This window comes from Protomyctophum parallelum (assembly GCF_964188405.1).
Source record: "Protomyctophum parallelum genome assembly, chromosome: 22".
Classification (NCBI taxonomy): Eukaryota; Metazoa; Chordata; class Actinopteri; order Myctophiformes; family Myctophidae; genus Protomyctophum; species Protomyctophum parallelum.
In genome coordinates, this window is record NC_139714.1 from 6639689 (window position 1) to 6656339 (window position 16651).

General features: G+C 41.1%; 1 protein-coding gene across 3 annotated transcripts in view; it reads right to left on the reverse strand.

Moving 5' to 3' along the window:
• Positions 1 to 10571: 10571 nt before the first annotated feature.
• slc38a4 (solute carrier family 38 member 4) overlaps positions 10572 to 16651 on the reverse strand; it is a 60279-nt gene continuing 54199 nt past the window's right edge. For all 3 annotated transcript variants that reach the window (XM_083757585.1, XM_083757586.1, XM_083757584.1), the window contains exons 15-16: positions 15616 to 15713; positions 10572 to 14290 (exon numbers count right to left, since the gene is read on the reverse strand). In XM_083757585.1, coding sequence (XP_083613711.1) covers positions 14195 to 14290; positions 15616 to 15713 — 194 coding nt within the window. In that variant the 3' untranslated portion in view covers positions 10572 to 14194. The remainder of the gene's footprint in view (positions 14291 to 15615; positions 15714 to 16651) is intronic.

Sequence of the window (16651 nt, forward strand, 5' to 3'; positions counted from 1 at the left end):
GAGGGATTGAAATGGGAACTGATGCATGCAAGTATTACCAAACAAGTAACGGTACAATCTGTCAAACTGGTATCCTGATGTCCATACTCCACTCTGTACTGGATATAATGCATGCAGTACAAAGATTTGTATATTGCTCGCCACAACCGTATTGTTGACCTATACAGTAGTGTCTGATGCAGCTCGAAAATATATCTCATCCAGTGCAGCAATTTATAAACATTCAAGAGTGTTACCGGATTGTTTTAGTTGTGCATTCGATGTCTTTGCTAACATCCCAAATACACCTGATGTTGTTTTTGTTGACACCAGTCACTGGACAGGGCATTTCAAGATACTAAAAGTACCAACCATTACTTCAATATCATAACAAACCTTGGGTACAGATGTAGATTCTACATACTGATGTTTGGAAGCCTGGGCCATGTACATAAACTGACCAGCATCAACAATAGGAAATATAGCATGACAAAGAGCAAAGCCAAACAACTTGTTCTGTTTTGGCTGATCTAGGCAGTTTAGTCCGGGAGCGGAAGGCTGTTTTTTGGCTGAACGTGGTTTCGTCAGTAAATGTTTTTTTCTGTGTGGAGGAGAAGGTGCCATGTGTATCCTTAGGTGCCCATCTCAGAGGAGAGCAGCCCTCCATTCAGACCAGGCATCTTCAGCTTACATAAGATACCCAGCAGGGCACCATGGTGCTTCTTTCCTACTGCGCACGCACACACGCACGCACACACACACGTCACACACACACACACACACACACACACACACACCAAGGTGCTTTTTTCCTACATTTCCTACAACACAATTGCTCTCTTTGTTTCCTGCTATAGTCCACCGGATGGAATTCCCCCTCGAATAGAACAATCACATTGTTCCTTTGTAATGTTTATAAATGTCCATGTTTTAAAACAGTCAGCGTTTCCCGTGAATGGGAGTAGAGATACTGGGTGGATGACGTGGTATTTCGTAGGGATGTTTGCCTTAAGCTCTATATTTAATGACGATAACACAGGGAAAGAAATGAACACATGCTTCAGCATGAAGACCAAGATCAAACAAATGATGATTCACAAATACCTGTTAGCATTTTGTCCTAAAGCTCCGTCTGTACAATTTACATCCGATACCAAAACTAGCAGCTCTTCAAGCTTGTAGATCTGCTATTTTCTTCCATCATGTCACGGACTGCAGCGGTGGAATAAGTATGCCGCAATACTCAAGGTTTTTTACCTAAGTAAAAGTATCAATACTGCAACCTAGAACTATACTCTGTTACAACTAAGTAAAGGTCAGGAAAAAAAGCCAACCTGGTTGGTTGTTATTAATGTGACGGTGCATTAGCGGTGCTGACCCAGCCAAGCCAATTGATTATTACACTTCCCCTCCCATTAACGAGTTACACAAGTTAATTGATGTAGAACAGCTTCCCTCCCAATCGCGAGTTACACGAGTTATGTTTTCATTGTTTCATTCGCATTTTGAATTATGTTTTAAGACTTACGGGGTTTCCAACGTACAGAGTGGGACAGGTGACGCGTTCGGATGACGTCACCGGAAGAACATCAGTCACTGGCTTGCTAAGGCTTCTGGGAAATTGAGGCCTAATGCATTCCAATGGCAATGGCGGCGCGTGGCTCTGTCCTACGCTCTTTGTTATTGGTCGGCAGTTTGGATTATTCTCCACCATTTTAAGGTGGATTGTCATGAAACGGAAAGATGATGTCGGCAGGGTGGTTCTTCAAAGGTTAGTGGAGATACATAGTCAGTCAAATGGGGATCGCAATGTTTTTATCCTGCAGTTAATGTAGCGGTGCATTGGCGGTGCTGAAGTGGCTTCACCCACCCAGCCAAGCCAACCCAGTTGGTTATTAATGCTGACAGTATTCACTACTCCTGGAATTCATCCCACTGTACAGAACAGTACAGCTAATCCTCACAAAAGGAGCTGAGAGAGAGAGAGAGAGAGAGAGAGCGAGAGAGAGAGAGAGAGCGAGAGAGAGAGAGAGAGATGAGTGCATCAATATGCATGGGCGTGTGAAAAAAGTTAAAAGGAGAGAGAGAGAGAAAAGAGAGGGGAGGAAAAGGGGAAAACATGGGAGGAGTCATGTAGGATTGGACAGACAGACAGACAGACAGACAGACAGACAGACAGACAGACAGACAGACAGACGCTCAGGGGTAAAGCGGCCGGATGGGAACCACAAGGTTCCCAGTTCGATCCCGGGCTCGATCCCCCAGAGATAATAGTGTGTGTCGAAGTGTCCTTGAGACAGTCTCTGAACCCCTAATTGCTCCTGATGAGCAGGTTGGTGCCTTGCATGGTTTCCTCCATCTATGTAAAATGGACAAAAAGAGCTATATAAAATGCACCATTTACAGAGGACAGGGGACAGACAGACAGACAGACAGACAGACAGACAGACAGACAGACAGACAGACAGACAGACAGACAGACAGACAGACAGACAGACAGACAGACAGACAGACAGACAGACAGACAGACAGACAGACAGACAGACAGACAGACAGACAGACAGACAGACAGACAGAGTAATTGAGGAATGTTAAAAAAGGGGGAAGAGACAAGAAACACAAAGAAGGTGCGGACGGGGAATGCAGCCGTATTTACACACTCCCACCACCCATACCTTTATTTACACAATTTACAGTGTGAGTACTATGTGTGTGTGTGTATACTGTATACAATACTGTAGGGAGATACTGTACATACTTTATCACGTGAAGATGCCGGATGTATCTGTCAACCATAATAATACATACATGCACGCAAATACGGCTGAACGATTAATTCAAATGAAGATCATTAATAGTCGATTGCAAAATTTGGCATCAACATATTGTTTTTATAATATTATTGCATGTGTTAGATTGTATTAAACAGACCCGAGGTGGGGTTGGCGTCTTTCTGTGTGGAGGACGGCCAGGATGGATGGATGGATGGATGGACCAGATTACACCAGACAGTGGCCTTGTGGTTAGAGTGTCTGCCCTGAAACAGGGGTTCGATCCCCGGTCGGGTCATATACCAAAGACTGTAAAAATGGGAAAATGCCTCCCTGCTTGGCACATCAATGGGTTGGATTGGGGGGTCCAACAGAAACCCATAAGGACCGGTCCAACAGAAACCCATAAGGACCGGTCCAACAGAAACCCATAAGGACTGGTCCAACAGAAACCCATAAGGACTGGTCCAACAGAAACCCATAAGGACCGGTCCAACAGAAACCCATAAGGACCGGTCCAACAGAAACCCATAAGGACCGGTCCAGCTGTCCAGGGCTTCCATCCCATGATCTCAGCCGGACACACGGACACATGTGGTGTGGACAGGTGGTCCGCAGGTCAGGAACGGCTGGCGACGGCTCAGGCTGTTCACCAGTGGGGAGAGAGAGAGAGAGAGAGAGAGAGAGAGAGAGAGAGAGAGAGAGAGAGAGAGAGAGGTACATCATACAGAGGTTATTAAAGCTCACTAGTGTTATGTAAGTGAATTCACAGTAGGCCTACACTGGGTTGGAATGTGACGCCTGCATTCAGCATCAGTAACTGACTCTCTCTCTCTCTCTTTGCAGCTCCCCTGCTGCTGTCTCCCAATTCTCTCCCCCTTCTCTCTCTCTCTCTCTCTCACACATTCTCTACTGCACAAACCCAAAAGAGAAATTAGAAGTTTGCCCGCGACTCAAACTATAGTGAAAATAGCAGATCTACAAGCTCACAACGCATCGCCATTTGTTTTATTTATGGTATTTACCATTTTGTAATGTACGTCTATGTCTTGTCTGTTTCTTGAACGGTGACGTCATGGACGCAAAGCAAATTTCAGTGCAAGCTGACAATAAAGTTGTATCGTATCTTATCGTAAAACAAAACAAAACAATTGAATTTTGTTTTAAAATGAATGTTCTTTTTTTATGTTGAAATGAAATAATAATAAAATAATATATTAGGGGACCCATAATAATGTGTCCGCGACCCACAAATGGGTCCCGACCCACTGTTTGGGAAACTACTGTACAGTGTACACCCCCATACAGAGCTGTGCAGTCATTCTCACATAAAACAAAAACGTGCATACGAGTGTGTGTGTGTGTGTGTGTGTGTGTGTGTGTGCGTGCGTGCGTGCGACTTTTCAGGTCATTCCAAGGTTGATCCTTGACCGACGTCGTGTTTGTAAAGTGGGAAAGCTATAGGTTATCTAATCGTCTGCTATACCTGGCCGGACGCTGCAGGAGAATATGACAAGCAGGTGCTACATGTCAGCAGTGGACGCTAGCTAGACAGGACAGGGACATCTATAGTATATCACTTGTTTGTCATGCCAGTGGAGGCTATATAAGGACAGCTGGGACACCCTAGTATCTAATATCACGTGTTTGTCATGCCAGTGGAGGCTATATAAGGATAGGGACACCTTAGTGTAACCAGGTGGGGCGGCGGCAGCGGCGGCGGCGGCGGCGGCGGCGGTGGCTCAGGGGTAGAGTGCCTGGATGGTAACCGTAAGGTTGCCAGTTCGAACCCGGGCTCCCCCAGAGTTACTGTCGAAGTGTCCTTGAGCAAGACACTGAACCCCTAATTGCTCCCGATGTGCTAGTTGGTGCCTTGCATGGTTTCCGCTGCCGTCGGTGTATGAATGTGTGTGTGAATGGGTGAATGTAATGCACAATCTCTGTAAAGCGCCTTGGATAAAGGCGCTATATAAATGCACCATTTACCATTTACCAGGTGGACTTTAATGCAGTTTCTCTCATTTCCCCTATGGTGTGTTTGTGTCACTGACACTAATGATTGTGCCATTGAGTGCAGGTGCAAGTGGATCCAGACCAGCCAATCATGATGCAGTACTCTTTTCAAAAGTCCTAGTGCATAGCAGATCAAGTATGTTGAAAACAAATACTACAGCTATTTACAAATATACACAGAAGGACGAAGAAGACAGAGTTGGCACAGGCATTTACCAGAAATGCATGTTAAAATAGGTAGAAGAATCCCTGATAAACTTTCAGTTTCATCAGAAATGATGGCAATTATAATAGGGCTTCAATGGGTGGAAGAAGTCTGTGTGAATTGTCTGGAACCAGTGGCTCAGTGTGTTAGAATGCTGCCACATGATCGGGAGTTGGTGAGTTCAAACCCCACTTGAGTCTTTATTTTCAAGACCGATTTCAGAAGAAGAAAACAAACAAAAAAGCATTGTTAATTGTCTGGAACCATTGGCTCAGTGTGTTAGAACGCTGCCACATGATCGGGAGAAGGTGAGTTCAAACCCCAGTCAAGTCTTTACTTTCAAGACCGATATTTCAGCAGAAGAAAACAAACAAAAAGCAGTGTGAATTGTCTGGACCCAGTGGCTCAGTGTGTTAGAATGTTGGCCGCATGATTGGGAGATGGAGAGTTCAAACCCCACTCAAGTTTTACTTTCAAGACCGATTTCAGAAGAAGAAAACAAACAAAAACCATTGAGAATTGTCTGGACCCAGTGGTTCACTATGTTAGAACACTGCCACATGATCGGGAGATGGTAACCGTAATGGAGGGGAAAGGAACTGGTTGGAATAACGTGTTCCTTCCACGCGCTACGTCCAACCAGGGAAACTCCCCCCTGTCAGGTGTAAAGGGGCAACTTGGACACTCAGGCATGAAGGAAGCATGAGTTCAAGTCTGTTGCTCTCCCCTTGTCCCCCATATATGGGGACTAGGTTGGTGGAGGGTGTGTAGAGCCCAGGATCACATTAGATGATTGACACAGGGGTGAAAAATGGGTTACAAAATCGTGGGATCAAAAATATAATATAATAAATATAGAAAAACGGCGTGCTATAGTATGCCGTGCGATATGGGCTATAGCCCATGGTCAGAAATGATGAAAAACGAGGATACAAAAAAAATGAAAAATTTAATTTTTTCATTTTTTTTTAAATCGTCAAAAATGATGAAAAACGGCGTGCTATAGTATGCCGTACGATATGGGCTATATATAGCCCATGGTCAAAAATGATGAAAAACGAGGATACAAAAAAATGAAAAAAACGATGGGCTATAACCCATTGTTTTTTTTTTCATTTTTTCATTTTTTTAGAATCCTCAAAAATGATGAAAAACGGCGTGCTATAGTATGCCGTACGATATGGGCTATAGCCCATGGTCAAAAATGAGGAAAAACGAGGATATTGTTTTTCCCAAAAATTCAAAAAACGATGGGATATAACCCATCGTTTTTTTTTTCTTCATTTCTTCTTTTTTTTCAAATCCTCAAAAATTATGAAAAACGGCGTGCTATAGTATGCCGTGCGATATGGGCTATAGCCCATGGTAAAAAATTATGAAAAACGAGGATACAAAAAAAATGAAAAAATGAAAAAAACGATGGGCTATAACCCATCGTTTTTTTTCATTTTATCATTTTTTTTAAATCGTCAAAAATGATGAAAAACGGCGTGCTATAGTATGCCGTACGATATGGGCTATAGCCCATGGTCCAAAATGATGAAAAAACGAGGATAAAACAAAAAATTAAAAATTAAAAAAACGATGGGCTATAACCCATCGTTTTTTTTCAGTTTTTTCAAATCCTCAAAAATGATGAAAAACGGCGTGCTATAGTATGCCGTACGGTATGGGCTATAGCCCATGGTCAAAAATGATGAAAAACAAGGATTAAAAAAAAAATCTAAAATTCAAAAAACGATAGGCTATAACCCATCGTTTTTTTTTTTTTTTTTTTTTTTTCAAATCCTCAAAAATGATGAAAAACGGCGTGCTATAGTATAACGTACGATATGGGCTATAGCCTATGGTCAAAAATGAGGAAAAACGAGGATATTGTTTTTCCCAAAAATTCAAAAAACGATGGGCTATAACCCATCGTTTTTTTCATTTTTTCATTTTTTTCAAATCCTCAAAAATGATGAAAAACGGCGTGCTATAGTATGCCGTACGATATAGGCTATAGCCCATGGTCAAAAATGAGGCAAAACGAGGATATTGTTTTTCCCAAAAATTCAAAAAACGATGGTATATAACCCATCGTTTTTTTCATTTTTTTCAAATCCTCAAAAATGATGAAAAACGGCGTGCTATAGTATGCCGTACGATATGGGCTATAGCCCATTGTCTAAAATGATGAAAAATGAGGATTAAAAAAAAATCCAAAATTCAAAAAAAAACGATGGGCTATAACCCATCTTTTTTCATTTTTTTAGAATCCTCAAAAATGATGAAAAACGGCGTGCTATAGTATGCCGTACGATATGGGCTATAGCCCATGGTCAAAAATGAGGAAAAACGAGGATATTGTTTTTCCCAAAAATTCAAAAAACGATGGGATATAACCCATCGTTTTTTTTTTCTTCATTTCTTCTTTTTTTTCAAATCCTCAAAAATTATGAAAAACGGCGTGCTATAGTATGCCGTGCGATATGGGCTATAGCCCATGGTAAAAAATTATGAAAAACGAGGATACAAAAAAAATGAAAAAATGAAAAAAACGATGGGCTATAACCCATCGTTTTTTTTCATTTTATCATTTTTTTTAAATCGTCAAAAATGATGAAAAACGGCGTGCTATAGTATGCCGTACGATATGGGCTATAGCCCATGGTCCAAAATGATGAAAAAACGAGGATAAAACAAAAAATTAAAAATTAAAAAAACGATGGGCTATAACCCATCGTTTTTTTTCAGTTTTTTCAAATCCTCAAAAATGATGAAAAACGGCGTGCTATAGTATGCCGTACGGTATGGGCTATAGCCCATGGTCAAAAATGATGAAAAACAAGGATTAAAAAAAAAATCTAAAATTCAAAAAACGATAGGCTATAACCCATCGTTTTTTTTTTTTTTTTTTTTTTTTCAAATCCTCAAAAATGATGAAAAACGGCGTGCTATAGTATAACGTACGATATGGGCTATAGCCTATGGTCAAAAATGAGGAAAAACGAGGATATTGTTTTTCCCAAAAATTCAAAAAACGATGGGCTATAACCCATCGTTTTTTTCATTTTTTCATTTTTTTCAAATCCTCAAAAATGATGAAAAACGGCGTGCTATAGTATGCCGTACGATATAGGCTATAGCCCATGGTCAAAAATGAGGCAAAACGAGGATATTGTTTTTCCCAAAAATTCAAAAAACGATGGTATATAACCCATCGTTTTTTTCATTTTTTTCAAATCCTCAAAAATGATGAAAAACGGCGTGCTATAGTATGCCGTACGATATGGGCTATAGCCCATTGTCTAAAATGATGAAAAATGAGGATTAAAAAAAAATCCAAAATTCAAAAAAAAACGATGGGCTATAACCCATCTTTTTTATTTTTTCAAATCCTCAAAAATAATGAAAAACGGCGTGCTATAGTATGACGTACGATATGGGCTTGTAACGAAGTGGTCCTCCTTACTGATATTGGGCACATTTAAGTATGTATATTTGCACACAAAGGAAGAGTCATGAGTTGAACTGGTTTATTGAAAGTATTATGAACATGAAAATACAATTATGCGATATGAGACTGTGTTATGGGTACTTGAATACTGACTGCTTCTGTTCTGACTGTTCCAGTGTGTTCAGGCAAAAGAGTCCCAGGTTACCAGAGCACCATGTATTGGTCTGGACTGGACCACAGTGAAATAGCCATGGGGGTGTTTGAGTTATGCCTTGGAGCTGCTAATGATAATGTGATATGTGGGTTATCTTGCAATAGTGGGCATCATTGATATGTACTTACCGGTGTAGGGATATAGATTTATAGGTTCAAGTGATGTGGGTTATGTGGGGTTCAGAAAAGTGTTGCATGTTTAACTAGGTAATATGGTACAGTCTGCACTGATTGGTTCAGCTGATTATAAAAGGCTGCCAGGAAGCACACACCAACTCAGTGTTGGATTCAGTGAGAGGGCATGGTGGAGCTGCACACCAACATGCCCTATTTGTTTGCTGCCTGTGATCTGCCATTCTCCATGCTGTCAACCTCTTTTTGGAATAAACCACGGTGTGGCTGCTTTTTACCTCCTGACTCTGTGCTCATTTCCAGCTGCTTATCGGGCCGACACTACAGGGCTATAGCCCATGGTCCAAAATGATGAAAAACGAGGATAAAACAAAAATTCAAAAAACAAATTTTTTTCCCATTTTTTTCAAATCCTCAAAAATTATGAAAAACGGCGTGCTATAGTATGCCGTACGATATGGGCTATAGCCCATTGTCTAAAATGATGAAAAATGAGGATTAATTTTTTTTTCAAAAAACAATGGGCTATAACCCATCGTTTCTTTTTTCATTTTTTTCAAATCCTCAAAAATGATGAAAAACGGCGTGCTATAGTATGCCGTATGATATGGGCTATAGCCCATGGTCCAAAATGATGAAAAACGAGGATAAAAGAATAATTCAAAAATTCAAAAAACGATGGGCTATAACCCACTATATAGCCCACTTAAGTATAGTACTTGAGTATATGTACTTAGTTACTTTACGCCACTGGAAAAAACAACACATACCAATAGCTTTCATTTCACTTTTTTCTTTTATTGTTCATAATATTGACAGTTTCACTGATACAAAAAAACCCTCCCTGTTCAGGCAAATGTACAAATCTAAATGTTAGTTGAGCCACAGGAAGAGCAACATACAGCAAGAGGGGCAGTACTGAGGCAGTACTTCTGAAAGTCTTGTGGTTCCATAGAAAAATAAGGCAGAGCGTTTCAGGGGTGCATGGTATACTTTACGTCTCCTTTCTTAATGACACTGCATTTAAAGGTCTGGCTCCTCCTATAGCCTATTCAGCTTTTAGTGTATGTTCACAATCTATCCAGACAGAGGCCTTAAGTTATGCTGTGCAGCCCACCACGGTGTGGAGGGTAATGCAGAGGGTAGGCAGGGAGACTGATGAGGTTTGCTTCCCGTCAGGTAAGACAGACCAAAACACGAGGCACTGATTGAAAAGGTGTCGTGATTATTCCCATGCTTATGCTTATCCCACGGGAGCTTTTCATTGGGGGCACCAATATGGCCACCAGAGTAAGAACCGTGTAGTGCTGTAGCCGTTCAAAATGAGTCTTTCGTAGAACAGAAGTAAAAATATGAGCCCTTAAGATCTCCTAAATTTACTGCCAGCGTTAATTCTGTAGTCCCTTCCCTGCCATGGCTTTGTGCAGCCAGAAGTTTTATTTTGAAGACCCCAAAATCTACCCCAATGAACCGGAAACAACATCATGATTAAGCTAATGTTGGCTACCTTCTTTTTATGAAGTCGTACGAAGCGTTAATATTGTAACCACAGGTAGCGTCGATTTGATAATGAGCCGCTAACATTCTCAATCTGAGAAAGGATTCAGAGAAAAATGGGTTTTAAGATTGCAGTTAACATGGCAGTGGATGGCGGGGAATCATTTCATTGACGGACCACAGCTGAGCAGAGCATTACCTATAGCAATGGAGACGCTGCTAGATGGTGACTCTCAGCGATCTCTTTCTGAATCAATAAAATCCCCCAAAAGTTGTCTTTGGCATGGGGAGCCATTGGTGGGGGGTTAAGTGTCATAAAAGGCGTCATTGGCATAGGGATAGTCACAGATGACCATGATATATCCGTCATTTAGTCTGTTTTACTCATTTCAAAGATTCAAAGTATTTCTTAAGCAAAGTGTCAGCAAAAAGGCTTTTTAAAGTGGATTCCATATCGATACTGTTTTACTTCCTTGGGTGAATCAGTTGATTTTGCCCCACTGTGGCCCTACAGTTCAGTACAGTACATCGCCACATGGCAGGAGACAAGCACCTCACCTCAACCACTACACTAAGTGCTCCTATACTCAACGCTAAGGCTATATGACTATCATGTGCCAATGCAGGCTGCTGAAAATGGCAAATTTAATTCACAAAATCCAGATAGATATTATTAAAAGGGCATAGACGGAAAGATGAGTAGAGACCAATTTTCTACAAATGTACTGTACACGTTTCAACAAAGAAAACTAACTGGTGTCATACTGAAAGAAAAAAAAAACAGAAACCTAAAACATATGCGTGAAATATCTGTCCACCTGTCCCCCGCATAGGTAAAGAACGGACGGATCGACTTCAACATAATATACTAAAACAACCACTGAATTGCAGAAGATTTAGAAGGCAGAATCCCCCACAGCCCATTCTCACAGACAATGAGTGTCAGTGTACCATATAATACCATTATTTACAAAAAGCATATACAATTGTCAAAAAAAAGACCACATCTGTAATCCATAACATGCACGTAATAATACACTATTTCATTTGAAATATCTTTTTTTTTTTCTCCACCCATGTAGATCCGCAAAGGATCCGTATAACGTCTTCCACTTTGGCTGGATGTATTCGTGTCACATGATGGCGTAGGAGCACCGTATAATAAAATATATCATACACAGTTATGTGTTGTGTTGGATTCAATGTACCGGCTGCTGGCATTTTGATAACCAAGGCACCGGTAATATTCCAAGAGGAGTCTATATATTCCAAAAGGCACGCTTTGAAAGAGAAAATCCCAATGGGCAACAATGGCAACACAATTAATTTGAGATATCGCTGCTGTCGGGAAGAACCCACCTAACTCCAAAATGTTCCTTTTTCAGAAATGAAAAATATAAAAATTTCAGGATTTTTATTTTTTTAAACAAATCAATAGTGCCACATCAAAGTTGATGTTGTGACTTTATATATTGTCAATTACTTGCATGAGAGGGGGAGAGGTGATGGAGTTAGTTGCTTAATAGCAGACATTTTGAGGGTCCAATGGAGTTAAGAGGTTTTGTCCAAAGCGTTTTTTTATTACTTTCCATTGGTTCAATATTTTCGAAACAACAATCGAAAAGGGTGTTCAATAGCACTGATTTATGCAAAAATGAATTTGGAAAGTTTCCTCCCAACAGCAACGATATATTTTCTTTTTTTCTTAAAAAAAGGTATTGGGAATTTGGGGGATTTGTCTGATAACCTCAAAGAATGTCAAAGACAGAAGAGCACACAACATCACCATGCTGTCTTGTGGTGGACACTTTTTGTCAAAATTCCACTTTTGCCACAAACATACAAAATTAGTGGACAATACTATTACCAAAAACACATACAGAGATAGGCCTGCATGGCCATAACAGGTCTGTAACTCCAAAGAGTACAAATGGAACCAAATGGACCCCTACGGGTCCATTTGGTTCCATTTGTACGCTCTCAGAGTTAAGGGGGTCCTTGCAAATAAAACATTTGAGAACCAGTAGTAGTACTAGTTGGACTCCTAAGTCCTAGTGTGTCATACACATTTCTGAATCTGAAGAAAACCTGGAGACTTTGACATTCAGTAATTCGGTCTAAACAAGAAGATTATAATGGTGTGTAAAACCAAAATTCTAAAGTGCCACGAGCAAGACCAAGTCTTTGCCACGGACACATTTGTCCGTGTGCGGACATGTTGAAAACAGGGAGAGGACGCTCTAATCATTACCAAAGGCAGAGATAACCCCGCTTATCTTAGTGTATCCTGAACAAATACGACAAGACGTCTTATCGAATCAATGTCACCAACACGTTGTAATCAACATGTTTTTGTTTTTTCGCTGTGAAAACGTGTTTCGTAATTGAAATGTATCTTGCCTTTTTTTTCCTTCTTTTTTGAACACACGTTTTCCATGGAGATACATACCTCTGATTTGAAAGTAAGAGTAAAAAGGAATTCGTAATTGAGCCACTGATATGGATGATGATATACATTTTCAATAGTCATGATTTTGCCTTTTGGGTTTGATGGTGACTGCAAAAGAGCTCAAGAAGCGTTCACGCACAAAGCCCTCCGTTTGGTGCACGTTTCCACAACACAAGTGAATAAAGGCAATAAATAGCTGGTGTCAATTACAACCTCCACTTGACAAGTTACAAGCGTATGTAATTCATTCCTGACGAAGGCTCACAAAGCCTCTTTGATGGCACTCCCAGAAAGCGACTTGATACGGCATGAATTAAAAAGACAAAGTTACGAGAAAGCGAAGTAAGATAATATGTACAACACTGACTCTTTCAGTAGATACAATTACTTATGTACATTCAAACCTTTATGTACATTCAGATTTCTCAGCAATACTGAAACCGTCACCTCCAGATGACGGTTTTGAATGGAACCAAGACACATTGGCCGCCGTGCATCTCCTCTTCACCTCGACCTGCGTGACTCTTGTTCTATAAAATGTAAGCAGTATCTTGCAACGTTTCTCACTGTAACGCGTACAGAAACTCATACTTACAGTATACACGATCAATCTCCTGAGCTGAAATACTATTTTTATAGCTGAATGCTCTTTGCGTTAGGCCAATTTCTCGCCTAAACTGATTTTGAAAAAAATATGGCAGCGTAGGAAAGTTGCATTGTTTATAAAAAGAAAACGGATTGGGGTTGGGTTGAGGGGCACTGTAGATATTCTTGATGCAAGTGTATGTGCGTGTGCGCGCATAACATCCGTGCTTGCGTGTGTTGAGGATACCACACACACACACAAGGTGGAACATTAATTACGCTCGAAGTGCTCTGTGTTTTTTCGTGGAGATCCGTTTCACTCCACTTCCCCATGTCTACTTCAAGTACACAGAGGACCTAAAAGGGGCCTTGCCCCTCCCCCCGTCCGTCCGTCTCGCGCTCACAGGCCTCACGTTCGGGTCGGCGAGCGATCACTGCCCAAAACGCCCGTTTGCTTTTTCGTGGTTGACGTGATTGATGAGGATGATAAGGAGGCAGGTTGTCTTCGTCGTGGGCCCCGTTTGAATCAATGTCTGCAAACTATTGTTTGTGTCCGTGACGACTCGTCTGGTGCTATACAGCCTGCCGAAAAATCTTTCACAGCAGCACAAAAACGAAAAAAAACGAAAACCTACAAAAACATAAAAATCACAACCAACTAAAAAAGAGTTCCCTCCAGTTCATACTTTGCGGGATGAACTGAGCGAGATGTGTTGGGTTGGGGTCTGTCTGTCTGTCTCCTGCCCTCCACAGCAGCAGCACATACTGTAACTGTTGATGAGTGACATGTCCCGGGGGGTCCCCAGAAAGAAGGAGGGAGCAGTCAGTACTCTTATGGTGTGGATTATTGGGGACGGGGGGACGGGGGGGGGGGATTAGGTAGCCGGGACGGACGGGACGGGTCAGAAAACTTAATGACTCCCGGGCGGGTTGTGGATCCAGTCGAGCACGATGAGTGACAAACTGGTGATCATGAAGAAGACGCCCACTATCAGGAAGATGAGTGCCTGGAAAAGAAGAGTTTGGGATTAGTCCATTAAGACCTGGAACGCATGTGTGTCACCTTATAGCTTTTAACAACTTTAACCATTATTGTAACCTTTAGCTGTTGAAAAATAGCAGATCTGCAAGCTCGTAGTGATCTACAAGCTCGTAGCGCGGCACCCGATCTGCTAATTTTGAAAAATCATGAAAATGTGTGCAAATCTTTGAATATACGTATATTCTTTCACAGTGAACGTTTTTAACTCAAATATTTGCTTCTGGGGGGGGGGGGTCCCTGGAACAACATATTTTCAAATGTGTCCGTCAACAAGGATCTGTGCCTGTGATCTGGCAAGCCATGACGCCTACTTTTAAATTAGTAGTATTTAAAGCATCTGCATTTGAAAACCCAACACTCAACACTGTTTATTCCGGTTGGGAGAACTCTGAACTTTCCCCCGGCTCCACCCCCCAGCTATATTCACGCCCCTGATGACAAAAGTCTGTGTCGGTGTATAGTCAGTGAGGAGACAGGACAAGCTGTCCTTCTCCCCCATAGAGATGCATGTTAAATGGCGGGATTTCTCCAAATCAACCATTTCGGTAGCAAAACCTTCAAAATGTCTTCTAAATCTAGTCAACAAATACAAATAGAGACAAATGTACACGCCATTATTTAAATAAACTAGAAATTACGGAGGGAGAAATCAACTTTTAACGACCACCTGACGGGAGTTCTCATCTTGCACGGTAAGACTACGGTCATTAGTATTATTGCCATCACCTGGGTGGGTCAGTAATGTAACTTTCTCGACGTTAAGCTGTATATGTTCAACAACACAGCCATGCAAAATAACACTGACCGCTATGATGTGGTGAAAGCTTGACCCGCATAGCAACAGTTGCTAAACTATTTGGATTGGCATTGGACAATCCCTTTTTGGGGTGGGATTTTGCGAAGGGCTAATTATTATTGTTTTATTTAAATTATATGTTTTAGGGACATGGTCATGTGATCTACCTGCACAGCGTTTGTGATCTACTGGTAGATCGCGATCTACATTTTAGGCACCCCTGGATTAAATGAGGTTGATTGTTTGAACGCAGCGGTTCCTTGTTTTGTTTCTTTGGCCCAGTGCTCCAATTTGGCCCCGGGGAACCAAACATGTCGGTGCTCTGCTCATGTTGCAATTATCTATATTTATATATAAAGTGAAATCTGAAGAAAGGGCTGACACAGCAGTGTGTCAGCAGTATGTGTGTGTGTGTGTGTGTGTGTGTGTGTGTGTGTGTGTGTGTGTGCTGGCGTCTAGGCGTACGAGTGTCTACGAGCGTGCGCTGCACTTACACCAATCTTCTGCGGGGATCGAAGAGGAATAGACTTGACCAGCCGCAGGTAGAAAGCAGCAGGCAGGATGAAGATGAGCATGGTGGCTGCAGAGGCGCCTGGGAAACACAAGGAACGACCACACTATTACACACCCTTTGGATTTTATTAGCATCGTATATTGTTGTTATTATTATAATGATAATAATGATGATAATAATATAAACCCACAAATTCATGGCTTTCTATATACAGTGGTTCTCAACCAGTGGCCCTTAAGGGGGTTCCAGGTGGTCCCCAGCTAAATGATTGAGAGTTGCTAAGCAATTTGGTTTAATTTTACACTCTTAAGAGTTAAATTATTGTTAAACATCTGCATTAGTTAATTTAAAAGAAATCTACACAATTGTAGAGAAGAATTGTTATTTTGATCGTTTGCCTGTAATCTCTCCTATGGTATCACATCAATACAACATGGAATTGTGGACACAATCTTATCAAACAATATGAAAAGGGTTTAAAACCACAGTTCTAGTAGTATTCCAGTTCTGACAGTTCTGGCTCTGACACACTGACAACGGCTGGACGAGTCCATTGGACTCGTCCGTCGTCAAAGCCCGCTGACGTGTCTTTCAGCACCAATCTATTTTGGAGCATCAATGTGTGGACCACAGACCACCAAAACACAATGTATAGCCTATGTTGCAGTCAGTATTTAATGGAATAGATCATTGTTTTTCAACCTTTTTCATGTCAAGGTCCATTTCCATCATTTAAAACCTAAACTTAGAATATTTTGTCGTCATTGGATAAGATGTTGTCCACATTTCCATGCTGAGGTGAGATGAGGTGCCAAACATTGATCAAACTAACAATTCTTCAAAATTCTCTAATTGTGTAGACTTCTTGTAAATTAAGTAATGCAGATGTTTAACAATAATGTTAACTCTTGAGAGCATAAAATGAAACCAAATTCGTTCATTTGGTTGTATTTAAATCTCTCTAGAGTTAAAGATCTATAAGGGTCGTTAAAGACGTAGGCTACCCTGTTAAGTTC